General features: G+C 43.0%; 1 protein-coding gene across 1 annotated transcript in view; it reads left to right on the top strand.

The window, feature by feature from the left end:
• The first annotated feature begins 6,771 nt into the window (after nucleotides 1-6,771).
• LOC129829180 (rho GTPase-activating protein 22-like) overlaps nucleotides 6,772-15,892 on the top strand; it is a 28,710-nt gene continuing 19,589 nt past the window's right edge. The window contains exon 1 of the mRNA XM_055890784.1: nucleotides 6,772-7,026. Within this exon, the coding sequence (XP_055746759.1) occupies nucleotides 6,966-7,026 (61 nt within the window). The 5' untranslated portion in view covers nucleotides 6,772-6,965. The remainder of the gene's footprint in view (nucleotides 7,027-15,892) is intronic.

Raw genomic sequence — 15,892 nt, 5'->3', positions numbered from 1 at the left:
GTGCCGTGGGTGTGTTCCGCTTACAACTGTGCAAATCCATGTGTGTATAGCAATGGAATGAAACCTCCAACCGATGCCTCGAGTCATGCTGTAGGTCCACAACACACCCAGAGGGTTGTGGGGTCCTGTCCAAAGGAAAGCCCTATCCTCTGCCCATAGATACTTGTGGAGAACTGAGAGGATTTCACAAGTGTAAGCAAAACCACCAATATTGTGGAGGTCTCACCTTGTCACCACTCATCAATCCCTCTCAGATCTCCACGTGTCTAGACTCTGGGCAGTAGGGGCTAGGGGTTGTTTCTGGACAGACCATGGGTATTATCAGTCAGGCACTGTGTAAAATGTTTAAAGCGGCAGTACAGTCAAAAACTTTAGTTGCGATACTGGTATCATCCCGGCCCTACTACGAGGTTGAAATAACACTCTGAAATTGTGAAAATTATGATAATTATGATAATACCCTTTTTGTGTAAGAGCTGTTTGAAAAAAATGCTTGATATTTCAGCCTGTTTAGGTGAGACGGAAATTTTTAGCCCACATCATGACATCACAATGTGAATTTATTATAACAGACCAATGACTGTTCATCTGGGTAAGGAGGTGGGCTCTAGACCATGCTATCAGTCGATCAGGGCTGTGTATGTAAATATCTTTCATATCGCCCACACAATCAGATTGAGCATTTAAAGGGCCAAAGGAGGCTCAGGGAAATAAATGATCAAAAATAAATGTAGGGGTTATTTTCATTAAATAAACACAGACAGTGATTTATTAGACATACAGTGAGGATTTAAAAAATAAAATGACAAAGACAAATAGTTTCTTCCTCTGTCCTTGGGGGAATCTCAATTTCATTTCCTTGATTTGTCAAATCCTCCCTCCTTGTCCCCTTCTCAAAACCCATTGGATGAGAAGGTCAGAGGTTGTAGGTGTCATAACCAGCCATAAAATAATGCAATATCTGTCACAACAGGTCTAAATATGTGCCATGACAGTGTTATGACCATATTATGACAGGTTATGACAAGTTATGTCAGCGCATGTGACCATGTCATAACGTGTTATGACGCTAGGTGTCAAGTAAAGTGCTACCAATTTTTTGCCCCATATCTGATTCAAATCTGTTATTTCTCCTGCAGTCTAAGCAAAGGGAATCAGACACTTCAAGCCACGCTTCCAACTACCTTCGTAGGTGGTTTGAAATCAGATACAAATCTGGTTCCTGGCTATGCCACCTCAGACTGTTATTTGGCGTATCATTTTGCTAGCTACAGTATCTACTCTGGTGACAGTTTTGACAAGAACATGTGGTAGTTAACTAGCTTGATAATTGTTTACAAAAAAATGAGTGAATGTGCTAGAAAGCTACAGCTAGCTATTTGACTGTTGTGGCTAGCCAAAAATAACTTGTTTTGAAAGTTGGATCATCTTATCCTTTGAGTCTTTAAAAGTGTTCTGAACATTCAAAGCAACTGGGGAAAAGTCCATGTCAGGCATTGTTGTCACCTTAGCTTGCTACATAACTGCTGAGTAATAGGAAGCACGAGCACCACCACCAATCAACCTACACCACTAAGCACACACCTGTCATTACTATGACAACTAACATAGCCATGTCAGCAAATGGATGTGTGTGTTCAGACAGCAGTCGATTTGGTCACTTGTAACTTGCAGTTTGGACAGTCGGTATTCCAAAACGGATTTGAAAAACAAAACTGATTTGAGCGTTAAGGGAAATAGTTATGGAGGAATCATCTGTATCGCCTGGGAGTGGGTGGATCTCTATTGCTGGAACAAGAGACGTTTCTTCTTCCTCAGGGGAGATTTTGGGGTCTGGCCGTCATTTGAAAACAAGTGAGAGGACATGTGTAACGGCTGATTTCCTCCTCTTCGTCTGAAGAGGGGATCGGACCAAGACGCAGAGTGGAAAGTGTCCATGATTTATTACGAAATAAACTGAACACTACACGAAACAAAATAACAAATAGAATCCAACCGAAAAACAGTCCCGTGTGGCACGAATACTGACACGGTAGACAAACACCCACAAAACACACGTGAAACCCCGGCTGCCTAAGTATGATTCTCAATCAGGGACAACGATTGACAGCTGCCTCTGATTGAGAATCATACCAGGCCGAACACACAAAATCCCAACATAGAAAATCACACATCGACAACCCACCCAACTCACGCCCTGACTATACTAAATAAATACAAAAACAAGGGGAAAACAGGTCAGGAACGTGACAACATGGGTAAGTTGACATAAATACATACCAAGAACTTGTCTGTCGGCCCTGCATTAAAGAAAAAAAATTGTGATAAAGAAAAAGGTATACCAGTTTATTTAAGGACCAAAACATTGACAGCTGTGCCATATAGATTGAAAAATAGTTGAGAAAAGATTTTCGATGTACCGATTCCATGGCACATGGTTTATGAACTGGTACACAAAACAATTTTGTATGACCACAGCTGGGTGATATAAGAAGTCATCGTAAATCGATTAATAATATCATAATTCTCTTAGCTAAATTTGTATTTTTAATTTACAACATGTACTGTAGAATCTGTGAGAATAGAAAGGATCAGAACTTCTGTGAAACATCACAGTACAGTTGAAAAATATATGACTAATAGAAATCAAAACTGGATGGTGTTCAGAGATAGATGGGAGGGGTTGAGTGGAGCTGAAGGACTAAAAACAAACAAAATATAACTATAGTAAAATATACCGTGTCCTTAAAATGTATATAGTATGTATAAGCGGGAAGTAGAAGCCTAAGTGTTGTTGTTCATTAGTTTACTCCAGTTAGGGGAGGGATGGTAGGGTTAGGGGAAAATAATAAACAAAAATACATTTAAATATATATACTGTATATATACAGTTCCAGTCAAAAGGTTAGACACACGTACTCATTCAAGGGTTTTTCTTTATTTTTACTATTTTCTACATTGTAGAATAATAGTGAAGACATCAAAACTATGAAATATGGAATCATGTAGTAACCAAAAAAGTGTTAAACCAATCAAAATATTATTTATATTTGAGATTCTTCAAAGAAGCCACCCTTTGACTTGATGACAGCTTTGCACACTCTTAGCATTCTCTCAACCAGCTTCACCTGGAATGCTTTACATTTAACAGGTGTCTTGTTAAAAGTTAATTTGTTGAATTTCTTTCCTTTTTAATGCGTTTGAGACAATCAGTTGTGTTGTGACGAGGTAGGGGTAGTATACAGAAGATAGCCCTATTTGGTAAAAGACCAAGTCCATATTATGGCAAGAACAGCTCAAATAAGCAAAGAGAAACGACCGTCCATCATTACTTTAAGACATGAAGGTCAGTCAATCCAGAAAACTTCAAGAATTTTGAAAGTTTCTTCAAGTGCTGTTGCAGAAGCCATCAAGCGCTATGATGAAACTGGCTCTCGTGATAGCCAAAGGAAAGGTAGACCCAGAGTTACCTCTGCTGCAGGATAAGTTAAATCGAGGTAACTGCACCTCAGATTGCAGCCCAAATAAATGCTTCACTGAGTTCATGTAGCAGACACATCTGAACATCAACTGTTCAGCAGTGACTGCGTGAATCAGGCCTTTGTGGTCAATTTGCTGCAAATAAACCGCTACTAAAGGACACCAATAATAAGAAGAAACTTGATTGGTCCAAGAAACATGAGCAATGGACATTAGACCGGTGGAAATCGGTGGACCGGTGGAGTCCGAGTGTGAGATTTTTGGTTCCAAATGCCGTCTCTTTGTGAGATGCAGAGTAGGCGAACGGATGATCTCTGCATGTGTGGTTCCCACCGTGAAGCATGGAGGAGGAGGTGTGATGGTGTGAGGTTGCTTTGCTGGTGACACTGTCTGTGATTTATTTAGACTTCAAGGCACACTTAACCAGCATGACCACCACAGCATTCTGCAGCGATACGCCTTCCCATCTGGTTTGCGCTTAGTGGGACTATCATTTCATTTTCAACAGGACAATGACCCAAAACACACCTCCAGGCTGTGTAAGGGTGATTTGACCAAGAAGGAGAGTGATGGAGTGCGGAATCAGATGACCTGGCCTCCACAATCACCCAACCTCAACCCAAGTTGGACCGCAGAGTGAAGGAAAAGCAGCAAACAAGTGTTCAGCATATGTGGGAACTCCTTTGTGACTGTTGGAAAAGCATTCCAGGTGAAGCTGGTTGAGATAATGCCAAGTGTGTGCAAGTTGTCATCAAGGCAAAGGGTGGCTACTTTGAAGAATCTAAAACATGAAATAATAATATTACACATTTTTTGGTTACTACAATATTCCGTATGTGTTACTTCATAGTTTTGATGTCTTCACTATTATTCTATAATGTAAAACATAGTAAAAATAAAGAACAACCCTTGAATGAGTAGGTGTGTTCAAACTTTTGACTGGTACTGTATATCATTCATATATACGCTACCGTTCAAAAGTTTGGGGTCACTTAGAAATGTCCTTGTTTTCCATGAAATTAGTTGCAAAATGAATAGGAAGTAAGCCTACCATACGAACTAAATGCCTTTTATTCGCTTCGAGGCAAGCAATACTGAAGCATGCACAAGAGCACCAGCTGTTCTGGATGACTGTGTGATAACGCTTTTGGTAGCCGATGTGAGCAAGACCTTTAAACAGGTCAACATTCACAAAGCCGCGGGGCCAGATGGATTACCAGGACGTGTACTCAAAGCATGCACGGACCAACTTGCAAGTTTCTTCACTGACATTTTCAACCTCTCCCTGACTGAGTCTGTAATACCTACATGTTTCCATAGTCCCTGTGCCCAAGGAAGCGAAGGTAACCTGCCTAAATGATTACTGGCCCGTAGCACTCACGTCGGTAACCATGAAGTGCTTTGAAAGGCTGGTCATGGCTCGCATTAACAGCATCCTCCCGGATACCCTAGACCCACTCCAATTCACATACCGCCCCAACAGATCCACAGATGATGCAATCTCTATCGCACTCCACACTGCCCTTTCCCACATGGATAATAGGAACACCTATGTGAGAATGCTGTTCATTGACTACAGCTCAGCGTTCAACACAATAGTGCCCACAAAACTCATCACTATGCTAAGGTCCCTGGGACTAAACACCTCCTTCTTCAACTGGATCCTGGACTTCCTGACTGGCCGCCCCCAGGTGGTAAGGGTAGGCAACAACACGTCTGCCATGCTGATCCTCAACACTGGGGCCCCTCAGGGGTGTGTACTTATTCCCCTCCTGTACTCCCTGTTCACCCACGACTGCGTGGCCAAACACGACTCCAACACCATCCTTAAGTTTGTTAATGACACAATCCCCGGCAACGATGAGACTAAAAGGGAGGAGGTCAGAGAACTGGCAGTGTGGTGCCAGGACAACAACCTCTCCCTCAATGTGAGCAAGACAAATGAGCTGATTGTGGACTACAGGAAAAGGCGGGCCGAACAGGCCCCATTAACATCAACAAGGCTGTAGTGGAGCGTATCGAGAGTATCAAGATCCTTGGTGTCCTCACCACCAATGAACTATCATGGTCCAAACACACCAAGACAGTTGTGAAAAGGGCACGACAAACCTTTTCCCCCTCAGGAGACTGAAAAGATTTGGCATGGGTCCCCAGATCCTCAAAAAGTTCTACAGCTGCACCATCGAGAGCATCCTGACCGGTTGCATCACCGCCTGGTATGGCAACTGCTCGGCATCTGACCGTAAGGCACTACAGAGGGTAGTGCGTATGGCCCAGTACATCACCAAGGGGGCCAAGCTTCTGCAATCCAGGACCTATATAATAGGCGGTGTCAGAGGAAAGCCCATAAAATTGTCAGACTCCAGTCACCCAAGTCATAGACTGTTTTCTCTGCTACCGCACGGCAAGCGGTACCAGAGCGCCAAGTCTAGAGCCAAAAGGCTCCTTAACAGCTTCTACCCCCAAGCCATAAGACTGCTGAACAATTAATCAAATGGCCACCGGACTATTACATTGACCCCCCCCCCCATTTGTTTTATGCACTGCTGCTACTCACTGTTTATTATATATGCATAGTCACTTCACCAATACCTACATGTACAAATTACCCCAACTAACGTGTACCCCTGCACACTGACTCGGTACCGGTACCCCCTGTATATAGCCTAGTTTTTTATTTGTATTTTTTACTTTAGTTTATTTGGTAAATAATTTCTTAAATCTTCTTGAACTGCGCAGTTGGTGAAGGGCTTGTAAGTAAGCATTTCACGGCAAGGTCTACACTTGTTGTATTCAGCGCATTTGACAAATAAAGTTTGATTTGATTTGTATAATAGGAAAGAGTGAATTGTGCTATGCTACTTGATGAAGTTAACAAGCATTCAGACCAGCCTTCCTGATTGAACTTTCGTAAAAATGACATAATGAGGAAGAGGTAGACACCAGTGAGAGAAACAGAAGGAAAAGGAAGAACACAGACAGAGGAAGAAAAAGCTAGAAAGAGAGAAAATGACAGAACATTAGTGAAAAAGAGAGAAACACACGGCTTAAACCAATTAAGCGGGTAGCTCCCAGCCATAGAGGGAGGAAGTGACAGGGAGATAGCAGCTCTCCTTCTTGTGTGCTTCAGCCCCATTGAACCTCCGATGGGAAGGGCATCCTAATCACAAACAGGCGTTTACCGGTCGGTGTGGTATAGTAGTAGTGGGATGAGATCCACCCTCCCTCCCCCCTACCCACCAGCGTGGTCTCCCCGGCGATGAATAATGTAGAAGGGAGGGGTGGAGGCCACTGAGCGTGTGCAAGGAGAAGGGATCCCTCCCCCTTCAGCCCCAGCCCCCTAGCCTGCAGCTGCTGCCGGTGCTGCCTACTACAGAAGGTCAGTGGGAGAGAGAAGAGAATAGAGGATAGGCAGGAGAGGATGGTGTGTTGAGAACGAGGGACCGAGCGAGAGAAACGAGAGGGGTGGGGTGCCGGATGGACGAATGTGTCGTCCTCCAGCGATGACAGCCATGCTGAGTCCCAAGATCAGACAGACCAAGAGAGGTGAGCGAGCCGAGAGCGGTGTTTATTTATCTCTACCACTACTATCTAACCACACTACTGCTACACACTGTATGTGAATGGAGCACATGGGGTGGTACACATAGATCGTTCTACTAGGATGCGGTCAATGACATCATCATCTCCTGTTTGGTCTTGATGATGCTTGTCTGTCAGTTGCTGCTTCTGATGTTCGCGGCATTGACACTAGAACGTGAATGACAAAATGATGCAGGTGTGAGAAGATTTCATGGGAGTTTAATGGGAAATGATGAACAGTGCTAGATATAGGGAGAGATCCCTTTGCAATCCGTATTCTCATATTCTCTCTAAAATAAGATCACATTGAGAGCGTATAAGAAACTAAACGGATGAATTCATTCATTAAAAGATCTAAGAAATAAAATAGATTCAGTTTGTGGTTCTAAGATAGGCACATTCTCTGCATAGCTTTTGTAATTGGTATGTAAATTTGCTTATTTGTATTCATTCAACAAAACACATGAAGAAATTCAATTTTCGAGTCCTGGTCCATTTAAATCTATTTCCTGGTCCATGGTAATCTATTTCCTGGTCCATGGTAATCTATTTCCTGGTCCATGGTAATCTCTTTAAATAGCCCACATCTCAGCTGTTTCACTCTCCCCATCATCATGCCTTTGAAGTACATTACCATGGTTTTGGGATGAGAGCCCACTACTGTAGTATACTACACAGCATTGACAGTAGTATTACTGACAGATGAGCTACAGACACAGTAGTAGACACACATACACACATACTATGCAACAGAATATACAGCATGGATACAGTACGCACTAGGGCTAGGAACTGCCAGGGACTTCACCATACAATGTTATCACAACACTTAGGTGCCGATATGATATGTGTTGCGATTCAATACTGCAATTTTATTGCAATTTGATGTTCCAAACATATTGTTCACTGTACAAGAGAGAGCATGAAAAGACGAGTTTTTGATCAGTCATGGAAATAAAAGTGCATAAAAACATGTTGGCTCAATATTTAAATAGAAGATGGAGAACAAGCTATAGGATGAAAAAAAACTGCGTTTTGGCACAGGGACAGCCGGCTAGCGTTCGCTAGCGCTACCTCGGAGTCAAGTATTGATATAAAATCGTTCAAAATAATATTGCGATATGTAACTTTAATCCATTCCCCCCCCCCATCACTAGAGCACAGAGTACACACATACCAGCACAGCAGTGTTACACCTCACTGCAGCTGAACATCACGGCACAGTACTCACCCCCCCCTCCCCCCTAATCCGAGTGATGCCTGCTACATTTTCTTAGGCAAACTCTCCACGGATTCTCAATGGTTTAATACATTCATCAACAGCAGATAGAGTCAGTGGGAATTATCCAGCCATGCACCTGTAGCTGGCTACCACCCCCTTCCCATGCATCATAAATCACACAGCAACCATATTAATTAAATGGAATTTCTCAAATGGATTCTGTGCTTGGAGAAAAGAGCCAGGTAATTTATCCTGTGGCTGATAAGTCTACGCATTGTGACAGGGTAATGGATAGCTCTTCTCTGATTTTCGAGGACTAAACAGCCATACCATGTGATGATGAATCCACATCTCGAAAGTTAATTAACAACGGCGACTGGATATAGGCTATAGCAGGGGCAGGCAACCCTGTCCCTGGTGTGCCGCAGGATTTTGTTCCGACTTGGCACCTCACCTGACCAACTGAGCTGATTGTTCAACACACCTGGTCTTCTAGGTCGGTTAAATCAAAACATGAAGGGCCTGCGGCACTCCCGGTCCAGGGTTGCCTACCCCCGGTCCAGGGTTGCCTACCCCCGGTCCAGGGTTGCTTACCCCCGGGCTATATTTTGTATGTGTGCAATGCAATCATGCAGTAGCTGTTTCTCTATGGTCCTAATGACTATCTCTGGATGAGGTTACACCTACTTTGAAACAAGACAATATACTGTGGATTAGAGACATATGGGCCATATTCTAGTAGCAGCACATTGGAACATGCTAAATAGACAAGTTATTATAGAGCACATCTCCTTAGGTGGTGTGATCATTCTTTCAGACGTGAGCTCATTGATTGATGGTATTAGTAAAGCTGGTACACAATATACATTACTCATGATGAACATCCTTGGCAGACTATTCTCTAGGGTCAGGGAGTACATGCCATATACAATAAGGAGGAGGACCGCCAATCTACTACATCTTTCATTGAAGATCGCTATAAATCATATGGAGGAGAATAGTATGTTTGGGTTAGAATCTCAGAGCGACTGTGAGGGTGAACCATCCATTTACTTAACTATAAACATACAAAGAAATACTCTGAATGCGCACTTCGTAGCTAAATGAATTGCTGGTATTTTGTGTAAACACAACAGTCCCAATGTTCTTTCTAAGACTACTTACATACTGGAAGAGACCACATGTTAAGCTACACCCATGACAACACAGGGAATCAAATCAAATGTTATTTGTCACATGCGCCAAATTCAACTTGTGTAGACTTTAACGTGAAATGAATCACTGAGAGGAGAAATCTCCAAACTGGCTCAGTGTACCATTGGCCTACAAACACTTACATACATACACTCACACACACACACACACCGACTCAGATAATTGGGCAGTGTGATCCATTGCGCCCACGGATTGCAACATCTGATGCAAACTACATTACACTTATAGAAGAAATGGGTGCTATCTAGATGCTCCCCATAGGAGAACCCTTTGAAGAATCCCTTTTGGTTCCAGGTAGAACTTTTTTGGGTTCCATGTAGGACCCTTTCAACAGAGGGTTCTACCTAGAACCAAAAAGGGTTCTCCTATGGCAGTGGTTCCCAAACTTTTTATAGTCCCGTACCCCTTCAAACATTCCAACTCCAGCTGTGTACCCCCTCTAGCATCCAGGGTCAGCGCACTCTCAAATGTTGTTTTTTTCCATCATTGTAACCCGGCACACTGTACAATACATTTATTAAACATAAGAATGAGTGTGAGTTTTTGTCACAACCCGGCTCGTGGGAAGTGATAAAGAGCTCTTATAGGACCAGGGCACAAATAATAATGAATAATTTTACTCTTTATTTAGCCATCTTACGTATAAAACCATTTTTGTTCATTGAAAATTATGATTTTTTTATTTAACTAGGCAAGTCAGTTAAGAACAAATTCTTATTTACAATGACAGCCTAGGAACAGCCTTGTTTGGGGGTAGAGCAACAGATGTTTTACCTTACCAGCTCAGGGATTCGTTCTAGCAACCTTTCGGTTACTGGTCCAATTCTCTAACCACTAGGATACCTGCCAACCCAATGAATAACTCACCACAGGTTAATGAGAAGGGTGTGCTTGAAAGGATGCACATAACTCTTAATAGCGAGATTTGCCAAGGCAGGATACTTTGAGCGCAGAAATCTGGCACTGGCTTCTGATTAAATTACATTTTCACAGAACCGCTTGTTGCAATTTCGACGAGGCTCTCTTGTTCAGATATTGGTAAGTGGACTGGAGGTAGGGCATGAACGGGATAACGAATCCAGTTGTTTGTGTCATCCGTATCGGGAAAGTACCTTCGTAATTGCGCACCCAACTCACTCAGGTCCTTCGCTATATCACATTTGACATTGTCCGTCAGCTTGAGTTAATTTATACACAAAAAAATCATACAATGATGGAAAGACCTGTGTGTTGTCCTTGTTAATGCAGACAGTGAAGAGCTCCAACTTCTTAATCATAGCCTCAATTTTGTCCAACACAATGAATATAGTTGTGGAGAGTCCCTGTAATCCTAGATTCAGATCATTCAGGCGAGAAAAAACATTCCCCAGAGAGGCCAGTCGTGTGAGAAACTCGTCATCATGCAAGCGGTCAGACAAGTGAAATTTATGGTCAGTAAAGAAAACTTTAAACTTGTCTCTCAATTCAAAAAAATGTGTCAACACTTTGCCTTGATTACCAGCACACTTCTGTATGTTACATGGTCGCTGCCCATATCATTGCATAGTGCAGAAAATACACGAGAGTTCAAGGGCCTTGTTAACCATTTTCACTGTAGTGTCCAAAACGTATTTCAAGCTGTCAGGCATTCCCTTGGCAGCAAGAGCCTCTTGGTGGATGCTGCAGTGAACTAAAGTGGCATTGGGAGCAACTGCTTGCACGCGCGTTACCACCACTATGTCTCCCTGTCATGGCTTTTGCGCCATCAGTACAGATACCAACATGAGCAGCAGCTACATATGGACCGTTAGTGGAATTCCCACGAGAGAGTAACGGTTAATGTGATTGGATGTTAATTATTTGACTAGGCTACCAGTATTTGACATTGTGTTGTTATTTCGCTGAACACTAGATGGTTTAATGTTATTTTTGGCAGTGAAACGAGGCTACTCAGGCGAGAGAAAAAACGAATCCAAATGTATAGCCCCGTTGGAAAATACAAATGGACTGTTTGAAAATGTGAAGGAATTATTATATATTTTTTTAAATAAAAACAATTCATATTATTGTTGGTTTTTAAAAATGTTTACATTTTTATTATACATTCTTACTAGGCGTACCCCCAGTTTGGGAATACCTGTCCTATGGGAACAGCCAAAGAACCCTTTTGGAACCCCTTTTTCTAAGAGTGTGCACTACTAAGGCAACATTTACAAATCATTACTTCATTCCTCTTGGCCCTATTTGGTTTCTTCCAGTAGAGTCGAATTTGAAAGGGCAGTGTGGAAACTGGAAAACAACTCATGAGTCTTCCTCCAAATGTCTGTTTAGAGACCCCACAACGCCACGCTGTGTAATGTCTGAAACACCACTGAGGAATTACATCTGGCTGGAATGACAGAATAATGAACAGAGTACTGAAAGACTTTGTCATTATAGTTTCATTTAAGATGATATCTGAGACGATGTTTGAGATCTCACAGTACACCAATTGGGACGTTAAAACAAAAGAGCTCAAACGAGTCTCTACCGACCATGCTTATGGGCAAACCAAATCAAGTCAAATCAAATCAAATGATATTGGTCACATACACATGGTTAGCAGATGTGAACGCGAGTGTAGCGGAATGCGTGTGCTTCTAGTTCCGACATTGCAGTAATATCTGACAAGTAATCTAACAAATTCACAGCGACTACCTCATACACACAAATGTAAAGGGATGAATAAGAATATGTACATATAAATATAGGGAGTGAGCGATGGCCGTGCGGCATAGGCAAGTATAGAATACAGTATATGCATATGGGATGAGTAATGTAGCATATGTAGACATTATTAAAGTGGTGTTATTTAAAGTGACTAGCGATACCTTTATTAAATCCATTTATTAAATATATTAAAGTGGCCAAAGATTTGAGTCTGTATGTTGGCAGCAGCCACTCTATGTTAGTGATGGCTGTTTAACAGTCTGATGGCCTTGAGATAGAAGCTGTTTTTCAGTCTCTCGGTCCCAGCTTTGATGCACCTGTACTGACCTCGCATTCTGCATGATAGCAGGGTGAACAGGCAGTGGCTCGGGTGGTTGTTGTTCTTGATGATCTTTTTGGCCTTCCTGTGACATCGGATGCTGTAGGTGTCCTGGAGGGCAGGTAGTTTGTCCCCGGTGATGTGTTGTGCAGACCGCACCACCCTCTGGAGAGCCTTGCAATTGTGGGCGGAACAGTTGCCATACCAGGCGGTGATTACAGCACAACAGGATGCTCTCAATTGTGCATCTGTAAAAGTTTGTGAGTGTTTTAGGTGACAAGCCAAATTTCTTCAGCCTCCTGAGGTTGAAGAGGCGCTGTTGCGCCTTCACCACGCTGTCTGTGTGGGTGGAACATTTCAGTTTGTCCGTGATGTGTACGCCAAGGAACTTAAAACTTTCCATCTTCTCCACTATTGTCCCCTCGATGTGGATGGGGGGTTGCTCCCTCTGCTGTCTCCTGAAGTCCACAATCTCCTTTGTTTTGTTGATGTTGAGTGAAAGGTTGTTTTCCTGACAACACATTCCGAGGGCCCTCACCTCCTCCCTGTAGGCTGTCTCGTCATTGTTGGTAATCAAGCCTACCACTGTAGTGTCGTCTGGAAACTTGATGATTGAGTTGGAGGTGTGCATGGCCACTCAGTCGTGGGTGAACAGGGAGTACAGGAGAGGGCTGAGAACGCACCCTTGTGGGGCCCCAGTGTTGAGGATCAGCGGGGTGGAGATGTTGTTTCCTACTCTCACCACCTGGGGGCGGCCCGTCAGAAAGTCCAGGACTCAGTTGCACAGGGCGGGGTCGAGACCCAGGGTCTCGAGGTTAATGACGAGTTTGGAGGGTACTATGGTGTTAAATGCTGAGCTGCAGTCAATGAACAGCATTCTTACATAGGTATTCCTTTCGGGGGTCACTCCATTCAAATTGCATCCAAAATGGATAAACCTGTTCTCGATTTATATATAGCCCAATATATTGATGTCCTAGCCTACCTCTTTCAGGTGATACATTCAATGCAGTATCAGCTTTAGATTTTGCTAATTAATGATGGGTTAAGCATAATAAGCTTCTAACTTAGAGCCTCTGTCTCTTGCGCAATATGCACCTGTGCTCCGTTGGCTTTTTTCCTTTAAAAAATGATCCTTAGCTCTTGGAGTCCCATGAAGGAAAAGCTAGACTAGAATAGCTTGCTGGACATAATGTTTTTTTTTGCATTTTTTATACCAACACACTATTTGAAAAGGGATGCAAGCGCTTGTTTGCATCCCTTTACAGCAGCCTATAGAACTCGGGTAGTTTGAGAGAAGAGCGAACGTGAGACGGCAGTAGGCTATAGCAGCTATTTCTTCAGACACATGACCTTTCAATCTTCCTGAAGGGAAGTGACAGCCTTCTGCATCTAATTCTAGTCCTATATTATTCAAGGATGTCATTAGAATGATGCAGTTATGGACAACAAAACATATTTCATTTAACTGTTGAACCCAAGGAAGGAATGAACAACAAAGTGAGAAAGAGGAGGTATGCCAATAACATTCGGGGAAATACAATTTTATGAAAGGTATTTACGCGTCAGCCTACTAATTATACGAATAGGCCCTATTATATTTCAAAATGAAAGTCAAATTCGCTAGCCAATACTTGTACCTCTGTAGGTCTCATGTGCTGCACCAGAATTGCATGTTCACTCCCTGCTTTGTCATGGTTTGAACGATGTGCGTCATTCCAGTCAATATAATACAGTATAACACAATGCAGTACAGTAATACAGCTCACACTCAAAAAGATCAGCCTACTGGAGCTAATTTCATTTATTTCGCCAGGAGAGCATAGAGCTAGCTACATCTATGGGCTTTGGCGTTTTTCTGTCGTGCAAAATGTGCAGTAGCCTATAGGCCTATCATATATTGGAGAACGGCACAATCTAGGCACACAAAATGTATTTAGTGTATGGCTCATCAGGCTCAGGTAGCATCACACTTGAATTTATCGATCAAAGCTTTATAAGCGTTATAATGCTTTTGAATGACACTTTTGGGTTAGGGCGGGAAGAACTGGGTTAGCCGTTGAGAAAAGGGATTTATTCTCCGGATGGAACATTTGTAAAATAGTCGGGAAAATATTCAACACTAGTGTGTGTACAGTATGTACTCTAATAAGGCTTCCAGACAAGCACACAGGGCTGTGATTGAGTGGGGCCGGCAGAGCACCCAGAAACAGGGATGGAGGTAGAGAGAGATGGGCGGACAGTTGTAGACGGAGAGAGAGAAGGAGAGAGAGAGAAATGGTTCATGTGATATACGGCCCCTGCTCCTATGATGGGTGTAACCCATTAGGAAGGGAGCCAGGCAGGCAGCCATGGCAGTAGGAGTGGAGGGGGACAATGACGGCTAGGCTACGGGGGCCATGCAATGTTGTGTCTGGTGCCGGGGGGCAAAGGAGCCACAGCCCAACCCATAATCACAGAGTATAATAAACAATGACTGTAAATGTAGGTTTGATTTGACATTTGATTTGATTTGAAATGAATGGACAGTTAGAACTATGAATTAATTCCAATAAAACATGGGATGTTAGGAACTGTCTTTCCAGGGTGTCTGCGTCATACCTATACTATAGCGTTCCCCATCCTTAGGGTCGGGAGTTTTCCCTGGCCACGTGAGAAACTCCTGGCCGTCCATACCCGTCCCACATCGCAAGAAGGAGAAGAAAGGGAGAATAAGAGAGAAGAAAAAGGGAAGAATAAACATTGATTTTCATCCTCCCTTCCCCCTCTAAGCTGAGCAATGATCCTGAGTGTGTCACACAGGAGGTCCAGCAGAGAGGACGTCTGCAGGATTGATTCCTATAAATTATACATGATCATCAAATTGCTTGTCTTGTTTGCCTTTGCTGCTGTTTGGCTCTGTGGGAGGTGTTGCTGAGTGGCTATTCACTCAGGATGGCCAGGTCTCTAGAAGCTGAAATCAGGTTTTTGTTTATTTTGTCAAATGTCATGATTAATGCATGGACTAGTAAAAACCCGATTTTACTTTCTGCACATGCTGTACTGTATTAAGTAATCGTGTCTGTGTCCTGTATCAAGCTAATTTCATGAATTACGTTGCATAAAGGACAGACTGAAACTGATTCAGGGTCAGTGTGAGTTCAGAGCCTCCAGACATAGGGAGCCTATAAACTGCATCTGAAACAGTCCTTGACTGAGCTCACGTTACACTAAAACCCAGAGTCAATCCCAGGAGGTCTTATTATCACAGTTCAAACTGGTTCCTGGTTCTGTTGGTCTGCCAGAACGGACAATAACTCTCTTCCAGTGGCTTTAAATGAATCGCTTAGATCACCTGAGGCCTTTCCTCTCTTTCCTGTGCCGGGTGGGTCTCCAGCCACCTCTAC

The sequence above is a fragment of the Salvelinus fontinalis genome, chromosome 30, assembly GCF_029448725.1.
Source record: "Salvelinus fontinalis isolate EN_2023a chromosome 30, ASM2944872v1, whole genome shotgun sequence".
In the NCBI taxonomy this organism is placed as follows: Eukaryota; Metazoa; Chordata; class Actinopteri; order Salmoniformes; family Salmonidae; genus Salvelinus; species Salvelinus fontinalis.
The sequence above is the reverse complement of the archived record's forward strand: the minus strand, read 5'-3'. Positions and strand labels throughout refer to the sequence as shown.